General features: G+C 43.0%; 1 protein-coding gene across 3 annotated transcripts in view; it reads right to left on the reverse strand.

The window, feature by feature from the left end:
• Positions 1–649: 649 nt before the first annotated feature.
• Positions 650–23,547, reverse strand: part of birc6 (baculoviral IAP repeat containing 6) — an 88,391-nt gene continuing 65,493 nt past the window's right edge. For all 3 annotated transcript variants that reach the window (XM_033979517.2, XM_033979511.2, XM_055227418.1), the window contains exons 67-75: positions 19,968–20,187; positions 18,167–18,312; positions 17,358–17,468; positions 15,439–15,656; positions 13,205–13,366; positions 12,854–12,931; positions 8,806–8,994; positions 2,372–2,506; positions 650–1,254 (exon numbers count right to left, since the gene is read on the reverse strand). In XM_033979517.2, coding sequence (XP_033835408.1) covers positions 1,084–1,254; positions 2,372–2,506; positions 8,806–8,994; positions 12,854–12,931; positions 13,205–13,366; positions 15,439–15,656; positions 17,358–17,468; positions 18,167–18,312; positions 19,968–20,187 — 1,430 coding nt within the window. In that variant the 3' untranslated portion in view covers positions 650–1,083. The remainder of the gene's footprint in view (positions 1,255–2,371; positions 2,507–8,805; positions 8,995–12,853; positions 12,932–13,204; positions 13,367–15,438; positions 15,657–17,357; positions 17,469–18,166; positions 18,313–19,967; positions 20,188–23,547) is intronic.

Here is a 23,547-nt window from a genome sequence, read left to right on the forward strand (position 1 = left end):
GTTATGGTTCATATCTTGTCTTCTCTGTATAAATACATTTCTTAAAAATATTTGATCACTACAGTCTCAAAAAGAGCCATTTAATTTCATGTAAGCAACATTTTTAGAAAACCATCCTCAATTTTGTCAGTTTTGCTTCATAAAGTGGAACTAAACACAACAACACATTTTTTTAAACCATGCATATGAAGTTTGAATACCATTATCTACTGATACTGGTCATTTTTAGCAACTTTAGTGCAAAATAGGTCAAGCTTTCTGGAGTGTGTGCTGCCTCCAGTGGCCTCTGCAAGTAGTTGGTGACATCTCTCAGGACTGCCCTAATTACATCCAGGTGTTTCTGATTACAAACACCTGGCTGCAGGGGCAGAGTTTGAAGTGTGGATGCCTGTTAAACCAATCACACTGTTCCTTATACCACCAGACCCCACCTGTCCTGCCCCCTCACTCTCCCCTTTAGTCCTCCACCCCTCTTCCCTCTTGTCCCTCTTTAGTCTTCCAGACCCCACCCCTCCTCCACCCTCACTCTCCCCTTTAGTCCTCCAGGCCCCGCCCAGTTTGGCAACACTATTTGAAATGTGATTGTGGGCGGGGCTAAAGTATTTAGTTCCACTTTAATTCTGTAACGTGTTGAACTTGTTGTAAAAACTTTTGTCATGAGTTAAAACCATTTTATTTCTCGTGTTTTTTGTTTTAAGTAAAATCAAAGACCAACTCCACACTGCAGCCCAGAATAACCCGACTTCCTTAAACCTAAACTTTTTTAATTTAAATATTTGTCCCAAAATTAAGAAAAACAAAAAAACAAAATGGCTCCTCCAGAAGGCAGCTCCCTTATAGACTCTGGTCTCATTATATTACACAGCATCAGCGCGGCGTCAGTGGTTCTCACATTGGAAAAAGCACAAAATGTTTACACTCTTGTACAGGTAAATAAAATTCTTCGGGGACTTTATTTTTTTGGTTCCCCGCGCTGACGATCTTTACATACAAATATGGACAAAAGAAGTCGGCCATTTTGTGTGGCCGCAGTCTGTGGTTTCATTCGCGGAGGAGGAGAGGAGTTTTAGTCTTTGTCGAGGTTCATAACGCGCCCTCGGAGGTGTCATGGCTGCCGCTGGCCTTCTCTGCATCCTGATTGGTCAGATCGGTGAGAAGGGCGGAGCTCTTCTCTGTGAATTCGTCGGCGTCGGGTTCAAGGCCCTCGGGACACGGGAGTTTCAACAGCTCCTCCCTCAGCTGGGCACTGTGTCTCTGTCAGGAGGAAGAGAGAAGAGGAGTCAGTGTTCTGTCTATCAACTTGTGTTTTTTTTTGTGTTTTTTTTTAACAAGAACTTTTAATTTAATTTTATTTTATTTGTTCTTTTACATGAGAAGTTACAACAGAAATACATTCACATTAAAAGCAGAGTTTTCTTTTACCCTTACCCCGTGGCGTGGCTAAAGCTCTCAATACTATTCCGTATTTCTGTATCTGACGCAAACTACACTCAAAGACTACAGGGAGAGCACATACAAAAACTACTACTCATGTAGAAAAAATTACTAGGAAAAGGTGTATTTACAGAATGACAGACTAAATTTGTGAATCGAGTTTAATCTGAGTTTTACCCATATAAATCCTTCCATTAATAAAATAAACAGAAGAGTGGGGACATTATGCTCCAGTGATAAATATTGAGGGAACATGTGAAAGAATGAATACCAAAACCACATGGACCAAGGGACTACTTTTCACTGCGGAGAGATCCATATTTGTCTTAGTGTACTGTGGTTGGATCTCATTTGGGGTAATTTCCCTCGAGACTCAAGCTGCTGGTTATGATTTTTTTCATAAAAAGAACTGACCCTGAACGCATCTCTATACTGAACCATAAAAAGCATGGCCTCACAAATAATATCTCAGTCTCACAATAATACAATAACATACTGGTTAATCTCTAGTTAGCAATAGCTTGTTTCCTTTACTGTGTTAGCTTTACCCTGTTACCTTTAGCACAGCGGCATGTTATCTTTAGTGTTAGTATTAACCTGGCAGCATTAGCCTGTTACCTTTAGTGCAGCATGTGGTGGCTCATGGGGTTGTATGTATTGTGGTAGCTTTAGTGTGTTACTTTTAGTGGCGTAGTGGCTCATACTGTCTCATACTGTTGTATGTTATCATGTTAGCATAAGTGAGTTACCTTTACCATGGCGGCTCATGGTGTTGTACATGCTATGGACGTATGTATGTTAGCATTAGCCCGTTACCTTCAGCACAGAGGTGTGGTGGCTTACTGTGTTGTAAATGTTAGTATGTTAGCATTAGCCTGTTAACTTTAGAGCAGCTCATGGTGTTGTACACGTTTCTGTGTTAGCATTAGCGTGTTACCTTTAGTGCGGCGGCGTGGTGGCTCATGGTACGCCCCACTCTCTTGTCGCTGCTGTACTGTTGAATGTCTGTGATCCAGTCCTCACACTGGGAAAGGATCTCCGCCCGCTTCAGGTAAAAGTGTTTGTGGATCACCTGAAACAAATTAAAACGTTTTAAAAAGTACTCACAAAGTTGAGTTGAGAGTAAGTTTATTATCCCCATAGCAACATATGTCCTCTCCATTTGACTCATCCTTCAGTGTCTCTGGGTTAAACCTGGGTCCAGGTCAGGACCTACAGCTGAGGGATTATTGTGCAGGTTTTAGGGATGAGGAACCTGTCACAAGGAGAAGATACGAACTCTACACAGAAAACTCCACGGTCTGGAAATCAAACATAATTTTTTTGTTTTGAATTAATTGTTGTTTCACTTAAACCTGGACAATTTAAATTACACATTGCAAAACATTTTATTTATTTATTTATTTTTTTAAGAATGTTCTCTCGAAAGAACAAACAACTGCTAACCCTGTAGTTTAGACCTCTACAAACACGTTCTGCAATGTCCCTGTGTGTGTGTGTCAAATGCCCTCCCTGTCAGATGCCCTCCTTTGGTGTGTGTGTGTGTGTGTGTCCCATGCACTCCCTGTGTATGTGCTGGTCAGATGCCCTTCCCTGGTGTGTCAGATGCCCTTCCAGATGTGTGTGTGTGTCAGATGCCCTTCCGGATGTGTGTGTGTGTGTCAGATGGCCTTCCACTGTCTCCATAGGTCTTATTTTGTGTAAAAGCTGCTCACCCTGTAGTTTATACTCTACAAACATGTTATGAAATATATCTGCTTCTTGGATTAGTTTAAAATTCAGATTTCGGTCTCTCACAGATGTGATTGCTCCTGAACGGGTTTAAAATGTGAAGTTTGAACAGAATCCTAATTTTAAAAGCAAATCTCCATCAGAAAAATGACACAATCCTACTGAACAATCAGTGTTCTGTGTCACTGATCTCGTGCCGTTCTGAGCTCATTAATAATAATTCCTCTGCCTCCTTCCAATGACATCACATACTCCCCCCCCCCCGCCTCCATTTGTTGCCGTGGTGATCCTCCTCCCTGGCAACCGTCGCCGTGGTCACCCCCCTGTCCTCCGTCTCCCCTGGTAACCGTTGCCATGGAGACCACAGCATCAGTATTCAGAGCTGTGTTTGGTCTCAGTGAATGGGACCCACTAAAATCCAGGACACCATAGCCTTGGCATTTCATGTTTTAAAATTAAAATAAATGTATGTCTGTAGTGTTGTCACTCAATTTTGATACCAAGGAATAGACTCAATACTGATCCTGATATCACGATGATAATAAAACACTCTTTTGACAATATACTGTGATTTTCCACATTAAAAGGTAGTACTTTCTTTTATATTCTCATGTGGCCTTATATCTGTGTAATTCCTCAGTGTCCAGTAGGTTCCATAGTGGAACATGGGTGTATACTAGTCTATGTGTCTTATACTTGTTCTAATACAGCTCATTCTAAAGCTATTCAAGAAAGGTTCATTTCTGTCCTATAAATGGGACTTTTTTTAGTATCAATACCTGCTAAAAATGAGTATCTCATTTCAATACTAGTTTTAGTATCAAAATCAAGTAAAGGTAAGACGACTGTTGCCGAAAGAGGGCAAAATGAAGTGAAGCAATAACTCATAGCATTAAATGAGTTGTGTGAAGTTGAATGGACTTTAAAAACCCAGAGGAGCACTTCTGGATGACCACCTGAAGATGTCACAAGGTGGAACAGAGTGTTGTGAGCTGTGCAGAGGGAGACAGGATTACTAAAACGTGTGAATGAAAAAACACAACTCCAGGGATATTTATGAGGAGGACGCTACGTTAGAACAGGGTTAAAGTCCCACTGTGGGACATTTCCTCACGTTAGAAGAGGGTTTAAGTGATTCTGTTTTATCAGGCGTTTTATGAATGATATTTCAGGATTTGCAGTGTGAGGGACAGGCACAGGTCTGATTAAACACAGCAGACTCACAGTGGGAGGGCATCTGGGCGAAGCATTCAAGGACAAACGGTTAAAAACAATGGACAAGTGAAAACAGAGCAAGGTGGAGGTTTGGGGTTAGATTCCCAGAGCTCGCAGAGTCTTTCTGTGCAGATTTTGCATGTTCTCCCTGTGTCTGAGCAGTTTCCTGCATAAACATAAAACTAGATGACCAAAAGTGACAAAAATTAATTTCTACCATAAACTGTAAACTGTATAAAGAAGTGGATTAAGTGTGACGTCAACTACAGCGTTGGGCTCCAAATGAAAGAGCAAGTCCAGAGCAAGGCTGTTAGAGATAATGCCCCTTTCCCACCTGTACTGCTGGTTTAGCTGGGAGTGGGCGCTTAGCAATGGTATCAATGAAAGCTGTGGCTAACGCTAACGCTGCTGGAGAAAGAAGGCACCTGGTTGGTCTGTTTTTAATGTTCCTATCTTGATTTAGGGACAAAATAGAGAAATAAAAACATGAGGATCATGTAGAGCGGGTTAATACGAACATTTGATGAAATGACGAGTAGACAGCAGCAGTTACAGAGAGAGGGGCCACACTTTTTCAATAAAAAGTGAATTGGAGCCAATGGAGCCAGAAGCGCACCCATGATCACATCCTGTTTTGTGCATGTGCTTTTGATTGGGCTCTGGTTAAGACCTGGTTAGTGTAGTCTGGTTAACTATTGTTTTTTGGTATCAATAATTGAAACATAACTGCAATATCCAATTTCTAAACAAACATTAAATAGAATAAAAATATATTTCAAATTTGCAGAATAAATCTTTGATACCTCGGCCCCAGTGAGGTCATATTGGCATATTAGCTCTGACCTCAGTGCTCCCGTGTCGTTTTTCAGCCCTGGGCCTTGAACGTGGCTCCAGTCTCAGTCCATCAGACAGTTTAAGATTCCCACTGTGCACCTGACCCTGAACGCACCACGGCCACCGGAAATGAGGGAATACATCAGAGGTGACCGTCACCCAGACGGAGGGCAAATGGAGGAGAAAAACAAGGGGTAAACATGGACTAAAGCGGGACTAAACCGGGACTAAAGGAGGACTAAAGGAGGACAAAAGCAGGACTAAAGCAAGAGTAAAGCAGGAGTAAAGCAGGACTACACCAGGACTATACCAACCAGGACTGAACAAGGAGTAAAGCAGGGACTAAACCAGGACAAAACCAGGAACTAAACCAAGGATAAACCAGGGTCTAAAGTAGAACTAAACCAAGTCTAAAGCAGGACTAAACCAGGGTCTAAACCAGGACTAAACAGGACTGAATTGGGACCAAACAAGACTGAACCAGGGCCACCAGAAATAAGGGAATACATCAGAGGCGACAGTCACTCAGGTGGAGGGCAAACAGAGGATAAAAACAAGGGATAAACAAGGACTAAACCAGGATGTACCACCAAAGGAGGACTAGAGGACTAAAGGAAAACTAAAGCAGGACTAGACCAAGACTAAAGCAGGACAAGACCAATCAGGACTGACCCAACCAGGACTGAACAAGGACTAAAGGAGAACTAAAGCAGGACTAAACCAGGACCAAAAAGGATTGAACCGGGATCAAACAAGACTGAACCAAGACTGAACCAAGACTGAACCAAGACTGAACCAAGACTGAACCAAGACTGAACCAAGACTGAACCAGGATTAAACCAGAATTGAACCAGGACTGAACCAGGACTTACCTAGGGTTAAACCAGGACTTACCTAGGACTAAATCAGATCTTGGATTAAACAAGAACAGATGTAAAAACTGGGACTAAATCTCCATTTAGACTGAACCAGGACAGAACCGGCTCCACAAAAACACATCAACAAATGGCATTCATTCAGACCTGAGGCTTTTCAATCTAACCCACACAGATCAGGAATCTAACCCACAACCTCCTGGTGAGAGGGAGGATAATCTCTCTGCCATAGTCACACAGCAAGTTGTGGGTTAGACTCCTGATCTCTCTCTGTGTTTGGTGGTTATTTTTAGCGTCTGAAACAGGCCGGTCTGAATAATGCAGGAGCCGTCAGCTGTGATCAGGCTCAGGTTCAACACAGGATCAACGAACTCCGGATCACTAGAGCCTGTATGAACGGGCAGGAGTAGGGCAGGAGTAGGGCAGGAGTAGGGCAGGAGTAGGGCAGGAGTAGGGCAGGAGTAGGGCAGGAGTAGGGCAACACATTTAGTTACAATCAAATAGAAATCACTATTGGAATTGTCTCTTATTTCTTCCTTTGTAAACAGCAATAAATCCTGTATTTTTATGGAAAAGTATTCAGGCAAAATTCTGTAGTATAAAAATAATGACTTAAACCTCCCACCTGCCCTCCCGTGTGTAAGATGCCCTCCCTGTGTCTCTATGGGGTCTGTGTGAAAGCTGTTAGAGCTCTACAAACATGTTCTGAAATGTCCCTGTGTGTCGGATGCCCTCCCTGTGTCTCCATGGGGTCTTATTCTGTGTAAAAGCTGCTAACCTTGTAGTTTAGACACTAAACAAGGTGATATTTTCTAATGAAAGTGTTGTACATTATATTACCCTCTCCTCCTCTTCTCTCCATCATCTCTTCCTCCTCTCTCCTCTCCTCCTTGTCCTCCCCTCTTTCATCTACCCCCACTTCTATCTGCATCTTTTTGTTCTCTCCTCTCCTCTTCTCTCTCCCTTCCCCTGTCCACCCTCCCTCTTTCTCCTCTGTTGCTTCCCTCTTTCCTTGCCCATTTTTTACCTCTCCTCCTTCCTTTCCCTCCCTTGCATTCTCCCTCTCTTTTCTCTGTTCTAGCCCATTTCCATCCACCCATCTCTCCTCTCCTTCCCCCCTCCATCAAATCGCCCCCACTTTCTCCTCTCCCCCACCTTTACTTCCCACCATTCTTCTCCTCCCTTTATCCTCCTACCCTCTCCTCTCTTTCACTTCTCTCTCTCTCCCCACCCCCTCCCTCTCTTCATCACACCTCTGACCCCTCCTTTTTTTCATCTCAGACCCGTTCATTTGTTTCTTCCTGTCGTTTTTCAGATGACTATCGGCTCGGTGTGATCCATCTCTCACAAATACAAATATCTCTTCTCGAGGCTGTTCGCAGACAGGATTTATCGGCCCTGTCCCTCGGAGAGAAAGGCTCTCGGCTCGCTAACCTTCAACTAAACACAGATACTCATGGTTTTATTTATTATTTTAAAAAAAGGGTGAAAAAGCACAAAGCTAACACCTGAAGGTCGAAGGTGACAGAAGAAAGAGGAAAGGAGGGAGAGGACAGAAAAGAGAGGAGAGAGAAAGGGAAGAGGGGAGAGAGGAGAGGAGGGTTAAGGAGGAGAAGGGAGTAAATGTGAAAAATGTGAGATATAAATGTCCATATTATGCTGTTTCAGAAATCAAAGTTTTTACATGAATAACACAACATGAGCACAAAGGCGAGTGGTAACAACTCGGTTATACTGAACAGTGTTTCCTCTGTAGCCCTGTTCTGATGTGAGGAAATGTCCTGCAGTGGGGCTTTAAATCTGTTCTAATGTAGTATCCTCTTCAAAAACGTTCCTGGAGTTGCATCATTAGGTGGTTCCAGAAATCACCTAAACTGAAATGCAGTTTACTGATCAGACTTTTAGATTTAGTCATGATTTCCATATATTCACTATAATGCATTTGACACATTTAGTTTTAAAGTAGATATAGATTTTTTTGAGAAAAGAAAAAGCACCTGTAAAATTCACTGTTGAGCACTGTGTAGTACCCTCAGTGACTTCGCCTCGCCTCACATGTAAACATTACATACACATGACCCTCTGTCTCAAAAATCTGTTGACTCCTGGATAAATGATTTTCTTGATGAACACAACCGTCCTTGAGATTTTCCAATCCCGGTTCAAAACTCTTCGTCATCCCGAGACCGCGCTACTCAGTGTTTTCGAGGCTTTCGACAAAGGCCAAATCCTCCAGGCCCAAGATCCAGGTTTAGTTTTGGAATGGTTTGGGTGATATTTATCCGACAGAAGCTTCGGTTTCAGATTGGTGATATCACGTCCTCCTCGGTAAATGTTACATATGGAGCTCCTCAGGGGTCCTTCTCGGGCCCTTTCATTTTCTTTGAACTAACTCTTCCTTGGATCTATTTTTAAGAAATATGGGATGCCGTTTCCTTTATATGCTGATGAAATCTTTGATTACCCTTATATGTAAGACAGGCCAATTCATGATATGCTTTTAAAAACTTTTTTTTTCTTTATGGCTTTTAACCAAGAATGACCTGCTGTTCATGTTTCTGTCTTATATTGGTGTGCACAAGACTTTTTAAAATTTGGATTTGGGAACATCAGGCACCTGACCCTCTTCAAGCAGGGCATTCTGGTGAGTTACTCTTTATCCCTTCACATGTAAACATTAGAGGCCATATAGATGCATATATTCACACAGACATACCTCTTTGAAGCAGGGCGACGCATTCCTGATCTGCTCCAGCATGGCCCACTTCACTGTGGCCTGCCGAATGTTCCCGTCGTATTCTCTGGAGCTCTGGGTGCCACTAGGTGTCCCTCTGGAGCGCTCATATCCGGGCTCATTAAAGTACGGCTCTGCTACCAGGATCAGGGACTGGACCGAGACCAGGACCTAAGATACAAGAGACACACAGGGATCAGGGACTGGGCCGAGATGAGGACCTGAGGAGAGCAGAAGGGTTAGGATTTGGGAAGAGACTTTATTATATTTTACACCAATGTGAAAGTAATGTGTTAGAGAAGTAGTCCTGGTTTAACACTGTTCCAGTCCAGGTCCAGAGTGCAGGACTAGAGTCTAGCTCTGGATCATTGTTCAGATTTTGACCCATTTTCCACACAAAATGAACCTCTTTCTCCATATTTTTGTTTTGGAATGAAGTCAAGTGATTGGACCATTCATGTAGTTTGATTTTCTTTCTGTCACTCTCAGATTCACACACAGGTAAAGCAGGTGAAGTTGCCCAAGAACACAACATCAGTTTGGGTTGGAGGTTGAACGCTGCTCCACCACTGCCATATTACTTATCCCATTATAAAACCACAGGTAAAATGGCTCTAAACGTCCTCTCTCCAGTCTGGAGCTGGCTGCTAAAGATTTGGCTTCGTAAAAACATCCCATAATATTTCTTTATTAACGGCTCCATTAAAAGTGAAGGACATTAGGACGTCCTGATTCAAAAACATTACAACACGATTGGACCAGAGCCACTCAGACACCGAGACACTGACGCTAAAAGAAAAGACTGCTTTAGGGATTTTTATATTGACCCCTCTGTATTCTGTCAGAACAAACCATTCCACTGAAGAAATCCATAACTGATCACTTCAGGACAGGACAACACTGGGCAGAACTAAACCGGGTCTGAACCAGGTCTGAGACAGAATAACTCTTGGTCTAAATATCCAATCTCAAATACTAAGCAAACCAAATCAGTCCTATACTATTTTGGTCCCTGGCTCAGTCCCTGGCTCAGTCCCTGGCTCAGTCCCTGGCTCAGTCCCTGGCTCAGTCCCTGGCTCAGTCCCTGGCTCAGTCCCTGGCTCAGTCCCTGGCTCAGTCCCTGGCTCAGTCCCTGGCTCAGTCCCTGGCTACCGGTTTAGTCCTGGTGTAGTTCTCTGTGTAAATGACCTTGAGTGTTTTTGTGGTTGATCTGGGAGCAGTTTGTTGCATTGATTATCTCGGAGCAGCGTTGACGATGAAAGTACCACAGAGGGAGGGAGAGAGAGGAAATAGAGCAGGAGAGAGAAAGGAGAAAAGGAGAAAGAGAAAGGAGAAAGAGGAAGGAGAGGGAAGGAGAGAAGGCGAGGGGATAGGAGATAGAGGTGTAGGGTGAGAGAGAGGGCTAGGGAGAGGAAGGAGAGTAGGAGAGACTGGTGGGGTGAGCGAAAGAGAGGGAGAGAGAAGGGGGGAGGGCAGGAGAGAGAGGAGAGAAAGATGAGAAAGACAAGGGGTAGAGTAGAGAGGAAGGGAGGGATAAGGAGGTAAGGGAAAGCAAGAAGGGGGGTAGAGGAGAGAGAAAGAATAAAGAAGAGGAGAGAGGGAGAGAAAGAAGGAAAATGGAGAAAAAAGTGGGGGGAAAGGAGAAAGAAAGAAGAAAGGGGATAACAGAGAGAGAGGGACAGGAAAGAGAAGGGTAGAGGAGAAAGAAGGGGATAGGGGATAAAGAAGAAAGATAAAGGACAGGAGAGGGGGAAGGAGTGGTGATCAGAATGAGAAAAGAGAGGGGGTGGAGAGAGGAGAGAGAAGAGAGAAAGGAGAGAAAGAGTAAATTAGAGGGGTAGTTATGAGGCGGATGCAGAAAGACCTACCATTCTGAAGCAAAAGATCAATACTTATGTAAAACAGTTAAAGAGCCTCAAAGGGGAGATGTGGAGAAATGAGAGGGGGGTTGAGAAGGATAGAGAGCAGGAGTAGAGAGAGGGATAGAGAAAATGGAAGAACATGGACAGTAGTGTGTGAGTATTTCACTCTTGTTTAAGTTGTGCTAAAGCCACAGACAAAACCAGACACAGGCTTTTACCATTATTGAACCACATCCTTCTACTGAAAAACTACTCTTATAAGGAAAGGTAGAGTTACAGAAGAAAAATATAAAATCAATCAACTGAGAAAAAAAGTTGTAGGAGTGAAGACGTTTGCTCATCCAAGCCGCTTCTTCGGTTCTGGTCAGATTACTGGTGGACACCGCTAACTACACTGAAACTCAGAACCCCTATTATTTATAGTTTCTGTTTGTAGGCTAGGTCTATTGTGCTACCCAAAGTGTGCACTGAGCCTGAGTCCTACTTAGCATAGTCATTCAAGCCCCTAATAAGTGATGTCACACCTATTAGCATCCTGGCTAGCCCTGTTGTTTTCTTTGTTTTGCTTTGGGTCTAAAGATGGAGTTATAGATAGGTGATAGATAATGTCTGAGGCCCCCCTTCCTGTTCAAGGAAAGGTCATCTTTCCTAACAAAATTAGCTTCTTTAATTACCCTCTCAAATGATTTCTTTTATTTGGCTAAGATCTGTACCTCCCTATCTTCAAAAGAGTGGTTAGTGTTTTTAAAGATACAGTTGGTTATGATTAATAGACGTTTTAAGGTGAAAAGTAAGGTATACTGTATTAAATTAATTCTCTGCATTTGACCTATTCTTCAGTGTCTCTGGGTTACACTCATGGAGCAGTGGGAACATTAGCTGGAGGATTTGACCTGTCCTGAGAACATGTAAACTCCAGCCAGACACTCTAAACTATGGACCATATCTTCTACAGTTGAAGCTCTAAAGTGAATGTGTCTTTATCAATACTTTGCAGTGACATCACACTGGGGTGTTCTACATGTGTTTCTATGGTATAATGTTCAGCAATTACCATGGTGATACAATGTACACATTAGCAAAAACTACCAAAAAAATACAAAATGAATTTAAAGAGCACATTTTCAGGAACCTGTGATCAATCCAAGTGTTTATGGTCCTGCTCAGAAGTTTGATTTTCAGCAAAAAGGTGAGTGACTCACTGAACAACTCTTGGCTAATGCTAGTTAGCTTGTGACTGTAGTGTTATTTGAGAGGTACTTGTTTAACAGCACAAATCAGCTCACCTGTTTTAGTTCTGACTAGATTGTGTTAAAATAAAGCTCAGATTAAAGTCTGACTTGAGTAACATAGCCTCAGACTGAGCAGTGCCTCCAGTTAGCAGTACACCTCCAGGGAATGTTGATGAAGTCAGCTGCAAAGTATCAATATGGACCATTGGTGTCAAAAGTAGTTATTTTTATATGAACGATTGAAATAAAGAACAGGAGGAGAGAGAGGAGACTGTCTCATGTAGTCTATCAGGTTTGTGAGGTCTTGAGGCGGTTAATGACAGATCAGATCTACGAGGGAGAGAGCAGATCTGACACTGAGACATGAGGAGAGAGATGGACCAAAGGCTGCAGGGAATGGTAGCGAGAAAGAGCAAAAATAACAAAATGGAATCTAGCGTCTCTCTCCCGCTCCGTCTGTGCAGTTTGTGTGACTGTGGTGCTCTTAGGTAAAAGCAGATCTTTACTTCGTCATCAAAATGGACGTATGTGCAAATATAAAAAAGTACAAAATAAAGTTGACCTAATTACATTGTCATCAATTATATCAATAGACAGTATTGTGTACCTTTTAGGCATAAAATAGACTACAGTTGAAGTATTTTTTTTTGTTTGTTTTGTTCAATTTGGTTTTGTTTACTTCACTAAAAAACATAGAAAAAATCTCTGTCCTTACAGTGAGTGGGCTTGCATCTCCACAAACCTGACTGTTATCTGCTTCTTTCCATGGAAATATTGTTGATTTCCCGATATTATTTCACAGTGTGGCACAAAAATGGTCTATCTCCATGGAGAATGTTCCGAAGTATAGTTTTAACTTTCTGTTTCTATGAAATCGAGCAGGTGACGTGCCACTTCCACAAACGTCTGCAGTGTTTCTTTAAAGTTGTTTTTTACCTGTAGAAAGCTGGAGGTGTGCGGGTTCCACTTCTCCTCTGGTCGCCCGTGCCATGTGTTCAGGATGCTCAAACACACCTGAAGAAACAAGAGAAATGTGTCAGATGCCCTCCCATCCTCCTGTATCCCTGTGTGTCAGATGCCCTCCCATCCTCCTGTATCCCTGTGTGTCAGATGCCCTCCCATTCTTTTATATCCTTGTAGTGTTAGACTTGAGATGGGAGCAGGTCAAATATCTCTAGTTAATCTGTAGATGTTGTGGTTTGGTTGGATATCCCTGTGTGTCAGATGCCCTCCCTACGTGTCAGATGCCCTCCCTGCATGGCAAATGCCCCACTCTTCTTCCTGTACCTTGCCGTCATTGTAGAGGTTGGGGTTAAATCGGACGCTGTGTCCCCCGGTGGTCTCCAGATTCACCAGAGGAGGAGAGTTGGGATAATCCTGAGGAAAGTACACATCGAACTCGAAACAGCCGTTAGCGTACGGAGTGTCAGCAGGACCTGTGATCAGCACCTAAGGGAGACATGAGGGAGAGACAGGAGGGAGAGGAGGTCAGGAACAGAGAGTCAAGCCTCTCTCTGGTCTGAATGGTCACTACCTAAACCCCAACACCTGAGCCAATCATGACATAGTGCTAGTACAGCCTCTCCAGCTCAGTGAGTGAATTCTAGAAGTTCAATCATATGAGGCTTGCCCATATACTGACAATAAGATACTTGGATGTGTCCATCTGCAGGTTGTGGACACACAGGCTCAGATGGATTGTAGCTTGTTCTTAAAGTAGCTGTGTGTATCCTACCTCTAGAGTTTAAAAAACAATGTCACCAGTGGAGGGAGGAGCCTGGTTAATAAATCATGAGTTGAAAGCATTTAATCACCATGAGCAGATGAACAGAACAAAACAAAGAGCTGATATTCACAAATAAAGTGTAATTAAAACTGCATCAGCTCACAAAGAGATGAACGTGAACGCTCTGAGGTCACACTCAGGTCAAACTGCTTTACAGAGTCACTAAGGAAAGAGGCCAGGAATACAAAACAATACAAGACCAAGAGTCTGAGACCCGGACCAAGCAGAGCCCGAGCCGGGACCGAACAAGACCTGAATCATGACTAAACCAGGACTGAATTGGGGTTAAACAAGAAGTGAACGAGGACTTAACCAGGGACTAAACTAAAACTATACATGCTTTAGCAGCAGTAGTATTAGTAGTAGCAGTAATAGCAGTAGTACTGTGATATATTTAGTTCCTTGTGTTCGTAAACTCCTCGTGCGGTGTCAAAAGCCTGAGGTCTGTGACAGTTTGGAGGTGAAAATTTCCACTGACTGCTCCTGTCACAACATCATCACATCAACAGTGGAGCTGTGCGGAGTTTGCATGTTCTCTCTGTGTCTGTGTGGACTTTGCATGTTCTTCCTCCAGCCAAGTGCCCACTGCTCCTAATAGGTTTAACACCGAGATACTGAAAGATGGTAGTTGTAGTAGTAGCAGTAATAGTAGCAGCACCAGTAGTAGTAGTAGCAGCAGTAGTAGTAGTAATAGCAGTAATAGTATTGACAGTGGTAGTAGGAGTAATAGTAGCAGTAGTAGTAGTAATAGTAGTAGTAGTAGTAGTCATAGTAGCAGTAGCAGTAACAGCAGTAGTACTAGTAGCAGAAGTAGTGGTCTGAACCAGGTACCAGAGACCAGATTAGGGTGATAGACCTTTGTTGAGAGTCAGTTCAGTTGTGGGGCAGCTGGAGCCTGGAGTCAGTAACACTTGTAAACTCCTCCATGTGTTAAGCCCAGAGTCTGTAAGGAGCAGGTCATGGTCCATCTGAGCCCATTTGACATTTCACAGCTCAGACTCACTCTAAAAGGACTTTATATATTGCCTTGTGGCCTTATATCTGTGTAATCCCTCAGTGGCCCAGGTGGGTTCCATAGTAACCTACTATAGCTTGAATATTGATTAGTATCTGAGTTTCGATATTTCTGACAACCCTACTCCAGGTACAAGATTTGCATACATGTGACTATAGTGTTTTTTTACATGTTCGCCCCAGTGCATTGTGGGTCATAGAGGCTTATCCGTGTTTTCTCCGTGTTTTTTGCGTGTTGTCCCCGTCATGTTTCTGTCCTGTTTCATGTTTGACATTTGGAGCAGGAGGAGAGGGGCATTAATCAGAGCCAGATGAGAGATGGTCACTAAATGTCAGTGAGTCTAGGCTGGACACAAATACATGAGACACAGGACAGATCGCACACACAAAAACACACACACACACCCACATACACGAGATACAGGACAGATCACATACACACACACACAAAGTAAAGGTAAAAGGAGGTTAACTTGAAAACTACCGCTTTGTGCCATCACAAGGTGAAACAGAGCATTTTGAGCTTTAGAGATATTGACAGACTAATAAAGAGTTACTTAAACATGTGTGAATGAAATAAAACACAACTCCAGGTCTGTTTTTGACGAGGTAAGAGAATTATTGACTTAACAATCGCAGTAATATTTGAATATTTAAAAAATGTCATCTTGTAAATCGGCCGTACATGTTGATTTGAGTTATGTTATAAATGTTCACATACCTTCATGATGTCGAGGCGTTCTTCGTCACAGCGCACAAACACAGAGGAGCAGGAGGACAGGGGCAGAGAGGTGGACAGGGTCACAGCCTCCTGAGCCAAACGCCTGGAGCGAGCGGCGCTGTTCGAGTCGCTCGCGTTCTTCACCTGAGACATGTAGTGGTAGTTCACTTTAAAAACGAGCTTTCCATCGTCGTCCTCGCTCACCATCTCAAACGTGTCTACGAAAACACAATTACAGAAGGGTTTAATACACGTTTACAACAGCATCTCAAACATGTCTGCAACACTTCCTATTTGGAACGCGGTGGCTAGCAGGTTAGCTATGTACATTTATAAATAGAATCTACCGTCTGCAACAGAAGCAAAGAACACAGAAAGGTGCTTCTCTACAAAAACAAGGATATTAGACCTCCAAAGTCTGAAAATAAATATATCAGGGATTACTACATGTTTAAAACAACATTGCAAACTTGTCAACAAATAAATGAAGGAATAGACAAAAGTTTAAAATCTCTATCCCTGATTTTTATCGTCTTTAAAAACATGAAAAACTGAACTAGTTCATTTTAAACAGTTTTCAGTGATCCAAAGTTACTCTTCATTTATCATATGCACTGTGACCATCCTCATTATTCACCACAATGAGTTTATAAGCATTTTTCACAACTCTCAGAGACCGGAGCAGAGTTTTGCCATAATGGTAAAAATGAACAACAACTAGCATGCTAACAGTGCACTAACTGATTATTGGATGCTTTATTAGGCACAGAGAGTACACAGTGGGCTTATTTTGACCTCAAGAGCTGCTTATACACTATAAAACACATTAGTGTAGTGTTTTTACTTCACACAAATGCTCAGCGAGAATACTGTATTTTCTGGACTATAAATCGCACTTTTTTTCAAAGTTTGGCTGGGGGTGCGACTTATACTCAGATGCAACTTATATGTGAAATTATTAAAATATATAATTTCACATCTTTGTTAACGTGCTGTACTGCTATTCAGCCTGTTGTTATCTATTTTATTGCTACTATTATAATTTGCCTTTAAAGATAAAATGTCTGTTCCTGGTCTCTGGATTTTGTAAAATAACTTTACCCAAAAAAATGAAATTTATAGTCCAGTGCAACTTATATATGTTTTTTCTTCATTATTTTGCTGGTGCGTCTTATACTCCTGAGTGACATATAGTCCGGAAAATACAGTATACATCTGTCCCTTATTCAAACATCCTCTTCAGACTCTCTATGAGCAGCAGTATCTGTAAAGGTCTTTACATGTTTAAAATGAGGGATATTTTTTCTGTGTTTTCTTCGGTGTCCCTCAGAGCAGTTTGAGACGTTGCTCTGGTTTGACTAAGGTGACAGTGATGTGATGGGTTCTGCAGGGGACAGAATGGACTCAGGGACATTACAGACACAGGTCTAACTCTCCCTACTTTGTTTTAGGAGGGGTGTTATGTAACATCAACTTAATGGAGCATTCTACCATGTTCTAACGCTGTTCCTTCATCAAAAACATGCCTGATCCATGCAGGTTTTGTTTGAGTAATTTAGCGATCTCTCCCAGGACCTATTCAAAACCTACTGTAGGTTAGCAGTACGAGACCACGCCTATAGTCTAAGGCTCTGCCCACAAGCCTACATAACCAGGAAGCTCTCTGCCGCACTACCATCACACAGCCCCTCCCCCCGTTTAATCCTCCCCTCACAGAACAGCAGAGAGACCGTGTCAAAAACTAAACTGAAACTAGTTATATAATGTGTTTTAGAAGTTACCATATAATGTCTATAAGTAAAATACCCCGTCTTCATTACCCCATTGAAGTAAAATACTCCTCCTTAATACCTTATAGAAGGAAAATAACCTTTAATTAAAAAAAAAAGCTTATTTTTAAATAATTTATCTGTATTTACCAAACTGCAGCTTCTTCATGACGGCAACGTACTTCTCCTCCAGAGAGCGCAGGAGGGACAGAGGTTTGGGACGACTCGATGCTTTTCTGGAACATTCCACCAACTTCCGCTCTGAAAAAAACCCCAAACATTCCATTTACACACCTTTAATCTCACCATGGTAGTGTTTTAGTGTTTTGTATTCTATAACAAGAGAATTGATCCTTTGCACCTGATGTCATCAACATTCCCCAGAGGTGTGATGCTAACCATTGGCACTGCTCTGTCTGAAGCTATGTTAGACTTTAGTTAGTTTTGTTTTAACATAATCTGACCAGAAAGATCTGATTTAGAATATCAACATGTGAGCTGATTTGTGCTGTTAAACAAGCCCGTTTCAAATAATATTACAGTCACAAGTTAGCTAGCATTAGCTAACAGTTTTTTCAGTGAGTCACTCTCACCTTTTTGTTGAAAATGAAACTCATAAACAGGACCATGAACACTCATACTGATCACAGGCTCCTGAAAATGTGATCTTTAAATCCATTTGGATTTTTTTCTTGCGTTCTCAGAGATTTTTAAAACTTGTGTGTTTGCCAATGTGTGCATTCCGACACCATGGAAACTGCTGATCATTCCGCCATAGATAAACATGCTGAACACACGCCTATATGATGTCAGTGCAAAGTGTCAGTAGAGTTTAGTAGCATCTGTGTTGGCCTGTGCATAGTCCCTTGTATGTTTCTTAGGCTGCTTTGTGGTCCTTACCTTGGTTGGCCTGTGTATATTTCCCTGTATGTTTTTATTAGCTGGTGTGGTGCTCTTACCTTGGTTGGCCTGTCTCAGGCTGGTGGTGGCAGCATACACGATCTCTGCTGTCCTCTGGATGTCAGGCACCAACAGAGTCAGCCCCTCAGGCTCTGGGTCTGAAGACTCTGGCTTCACCACCCCCTTAGACTTATCCTTCTTAGACCTGAACAGAACCAACCAAAGAGAGAACATTTAGACCTGAACAGAACCAGGAATACACTAGGAGTAAAGCATGACTCCTCCTCTCAGTGAGGATGTTATGGTTTAGACTCTCTGAGTGGTGTGCATGTGGCAGAGTGGTTATCCTCCTTCTCACCAGGAGGTTGTGGGTTAGACTCTTGATGTCCTGGTATAACACTGAGGCTGGTGTTTTCTATAAATAAACTCCTACATTCATAATGACATCGCCGTTCTCAGGGCCACAGAGGACGACCAGTCCAAATGTAATTACTCAACACACAGGATTACAACACTCTGTATCTATAATGCATCTGTACAGAACACAGGACAGAGGTGAAACAGGGGTGAGTACAGTGCTTCTCAAACTGTGGTGCGCACAATCTTCAAATATTTACATAAAAGCGAGACTAACCCAGAACTCAACCTGGACTAGGACAGGACCTTACTGTATCTAAACTCAAGACTGCAGAACAGCACTACATCTCTTCAAATTAAGCCTCTCCCTTCTTCTCTCCTCCCCCTCTCTTTCCCTATTTCTTCTTCTGTCAGGTCTCATGTCCATGTGTCTCTGGGGCTCCTTTCTCTCTCCACTTCCTCCTCATCCCCCTCTCTCTTTACCCCTCTCTCCTCTCACTCTTTCCCTCGAGGTCCCATGTCGATGTTTTCTTTGGTGCTGTTTTCTCTCTCCTCTTCCTCTTCTCTCCCTCTTTTTTTACCCCTCCCTGCTCCTCCTCTCTTGTAATGTCCCCGTGTCTCTGGGGCTGTTCTGAGTTTAAAGTGAGGAGACGAAAAGCAGATTCTTGTTTCAGCAAAATCATAGCCTTAAGAGAAATGTGCACTACTCCTCTCTCTCTCCACACTCTCCCTCCATCCGTCTCTGTCCTCTTTTCCCCTTGTCTTTCTCTTCTCTTCCTCCACTCACTCTCTTCTTGTCCTCCTCTAACAATATGTACACCTCTCTCTCCATTTCTCCATTTAACCTCTCATTGCTTCCCTATCTCTCTTCCCCTCTTCTTCCTGTCGGGGGACAGTACATCCCACTAATTTCTTCTTTTCTCTTTGTCCTTCTCTCTGTCTCTCTCTCCTCTCCTCCTTCTCTTCTTCCTCTCCCACTCTATTAAACATTAACTCAATAAAGAAGGGGGGGACATTATTCTGATCAATTTAACCAAAGGATGAGGATGAAGCGTGTAGTCCTGGTTTAGTCCTGGTTTAGTCCTGGTTTAGTCCTGGTTTAGTCCTGGTTTAGACCTGGTTTAGACCTGGTTTAGACCTGGTTTAGACCTGGTTTAGACCTGGTTTAGACCTGGTTTAGACCTGGTTTAGACCTGGTTTAGACCTGGTTTAGACCTGGTTTAGACCTGGTTTAGTTCTTTAGGTCTTGAAGGGGAATTGCTTTTTACATAGAAAGTGAATTGGAGCCACAGTCGATGGAGTCGAATTGCGCCCACGCCAACTTCCTACTTAGAACGCAGAGGTTAACAAGTTAGCTCTGTCCATTTATATATACAGTCTATACAGTGTTTCCCATTAATACAGGAGACTATAGCAGCCCACTAGTCTAAAATAATATGGACTATATATTGGCATAGCAACATGATGAGAACAGTTTGAGAAGCGTTGAGTCTCCTCCCGTACCTGAGTCTGTTGGTGTATGTGTCCACACAGGTCTTCATCTTGGCCAGCAGGTGCCCCACAGAGCTGTGTGCATCTGGCTCCTCCTCTTCCTCTTCCTCAGCATCCTGAAGGTCTCCAGACAGAGGTAGGAGCAGAGGAACCAGAGCCGTGCATGAGGAGATGGCTCTGAGCAGCTCCAACAAGGCCCGATACAAGGGGACGTGACGGGCCATGTCCAGAACTGAGGAGAGAGAGAAAAAGAGTCAGATGCCCTACCATATTCCTGTATGTATGTGTCAGATACCCTCCCACTGTATCCCTGTATGTGTGTATCAAATCCCTTCCTGTGTGTCAGATGCCCTTTTTTTTTCTGTAGTATGATTACGATTATTTGTAGAGAGTTCAATAACAAATACTATTTATTTGTTGCAGCTCATGATTTTTTCAACAATATTTGAACAATTATTTGAACAATTAATTTACCAGCTTATAAAAGGGTTCACTGGGATAATTATCATTTATCATGTTGTTTTTATGTGACAATACAATGAAAAGGCCCAGTTGTGGAGTGGTTGTATAGATTCCATTAGTATTTTCCTCATAGCTTAATAATTATGTCAAACGTCTTGCTCAGAGACACAAGAACACAGGCTCAAGAAGATATTGAATCTGCTACCCTCCAGTTAAACGGCAAATGCTTAACTCGATATACCACTGCTCCAAAGCACACCTCCTGTTGTGACTCATCTGTTTAACATTTAGATTGGAATTCTGGCTTCACATCGTCTTTTGCACCGACCTCACCAGGATTTAATCTGCTCCCAACCGCATGGCCAGGCGGAGGGGCGTGCATGAGAGAGGGGTGTGCATGAGAGAGGAGCGTGCAAGAAGCAGGGGAGCGTGTACAAGAGGGAGGCGTGCAAGGGACAGGGGTTTGACTAGTTGTAGAGTGGTTGAATAGATTTTCATTTAATTTTCCTCACAGCTCAAGAGTCTTGCTCAGAGACACAACAACAACAAAGGCTTGGGCAGGTATTGAATCGGCTACCCTCCAGTTAAACGTGAAATACTTAACCCACTACACCACAGCCGCTCCAAAGCCAATCAGACTCAAGAGTGCGTGAAATGTGAAGTCAGGTATTTCTCTCTATGGTACAGGGCCATGCATGAGATAGGGGCACACATGAGACAAGGGGTGTGTACAAAAAGAGCGTACACAAGACAAGGGGCTACATGAGACAGGGACGAGCATGAGACAGGAAATCCAGAATTCAACCTGTCTATAACGTCTCTTTCCCCATCTCCTTGTTCGTATCCTATCTACTCTTTCCATGTCTCCTTTCCTACCTTCTTGTTTGTATCCTACACTACAAATCGGCTGATATGAATTTTCTGAAATGATATCGTTACCTGATATTTGTCCTGCTGCTGTGTTCGATTATCGATATCTAGCTTCTAAAATCCACTGTGATGCACACAAATGTGTCTGAAGTAGAAGTAAAAATCACTAATGAAGTGTCACTTTTGTTATAATAAAAATAAAATGCATTTTTACAATGTATTAATATGTATTTATCTGGAAAATGAAATAAGTTGTTACATGTGTTAAAATACAGCCATAAAACTTTCCATATTTACTCATGAAACTGTTCAAAAAGAGCACTCAGACTGACGCAGCGCCGATGTCAATATTAACAATACTGGAACAGATATATCACCCATCCCTACACTCGCCTTTCCTATCTCCTAGTTTGTCTCCTACATTGTCTCCTTTCCTACCTTGTTTGTCACCTACACTGTCCTTTCCTATCTCCTCATTTGTCTCCTACACTGTCTCCTTTCCTACCTCTTGTTTGTCTCTTACACTGTTCCCTTTCCGATCTTCTAGTTTGTCTCCTACACTGTCTACTTTCCTACCTCCGTGTTTGTCTTCTACCCCGTCTTCTACCTCCTTTTTTGGATCCTACCCTGTCTCCTTTCCTACCTCCTTGCTCATTTCCTTCCTATGAATACTGTGTCAAAGTCAGGACCGAAGGCTGAGAGGAACAAACTGAAAATGGGACGTTCGACAAATTTAGAAAAATCAAAATCAGGTTTTGACATCAGCGAGCAGAGACTGGCCCAGTTTAAGTATTAAACGTGTAACTGTTTCCTCATCACAAACATACCAGAGTTGTGTTTTGTTTCATTCACACATGTTGAACACACAAACCCTGCATATTTAGATTGAGTTCTTCTCCAAAACTGAAAACACACTGTTCCACCTAGTAATGTCATCATGTGGTAATACAGGAAGTGCTCCATTGAGTTTTTAAACTCCATACACCTTCACTAGAATCATTTGGATCATTTCAGTCCTGGAATTGTCACTCTCTACTGAACTAAAGGTAAAAGGAGCTGTTAACTTGAAAACTATCACTACATGACATTAGAAGGTTGAACAGAGCACGGTTCCTCAAACATGTGTGAATGAAGCAAAACACAACTCCAGGTATGTTTTTAAGGAGATAACAGCATTGTAACATGGCTTAAAGCTCACAAGAGTTAATTTAATACAGGACATTTAATAGCTGCTTATACAGTCTATCTGTACTGGGGCCGGACACATTTTGCTCAGATACACAGGATTCATTCTCATACAAATTTGGAAATCTGCCTGGGGTCACTTGCAGGACAGTATTGACCATACTCCACCCTTCAGCCCAGATCCCCACATCCTCGGTCCCTCTCACCACCCTCATAGCCCTTTTCTGGGCAGAGCGGCGGCGAACGGCCCCCTGAAGACTCTAAATCATGGAGGAGAGAGGAGCTGCCATACTGAGGAGACAGTGTTGTATTTATGATGAATGTCCAGAGCCAGACCAAAGCTGAGTGACCACTGACACAGAGCAGGCCTTGACCTGAGACTAACCATAACAGCAGGAACAAGGAGACCCCAGGGAGAAGAGGAGAGGGGGGGTTGCTGTAGTTTAGTGTAGTTAAGCGGTCCCGGTTTCAGGGTCCCAGATTCAGAGTCCGACTCTCACTGACACATTTTAACCTTACCCCGGGCTCTGACTGAACGTGGTGCAGCTCCGGTCCGCTGGCTGCAAGTATTCCATATAGCACAAAATACGAGAGGAGCCGAGAAGCTCCGGAACCAATCTGTTGAATTCTATTTTTGCCGGATGCCAGAGCTGACCGCAAGCCTTTTCCCTTAATAAGTAAATAGTTATCTCAGGCCTGCAGCTTCAAAAGCGGTGACCGCAACAGCACAGCAGAGCCTACGGTTCTCATGTGAGTGTCACACCGTAACTAAACCGGTCCAAGACAGGAGTCACGGATAGACCAGGTGCAGTCTGAGTCAGGTCTAAGAGGGAGCCAAGAGAGGGGGACACATGTAGATCAGAGTCTCTCGGCTCCCTCTCTCGGCTCCCTCTCTCGGCTCCCTCTCTCGGCTCCCTCTCTCGGCTCCCTCTCTCGGCTCCCTCTCTCGGCTCCCTCTCTCGGCTCCCTCTCTCGGCTCCCTCTCTCGGCTCCCTCTCTCGGCTCCCTCTCTCGGCTCCCTCTGTCCGTCCCCGTATTCCTTCTTTTTGCTCTGTACTTTTTCTAACAGCTTTTC

This window comes from Periophthalmus magnuspinnatus, chromosome 15 (assembly GCF_009829125.3).
Source record: "Periophthalmus magnuspinnatus isolate fPerMag1 chromosome 15, fPerMag1.2.pri, whole genome shotgun sequence".
In the NCBI taxonomy this organism is placed as follows: Eukaryota; Metazoa; Chordata; class Actinopteri; order Gobiiformes; family Gobiidae; genus Periophthalmus; species Periophthalmus magnuspinnatus.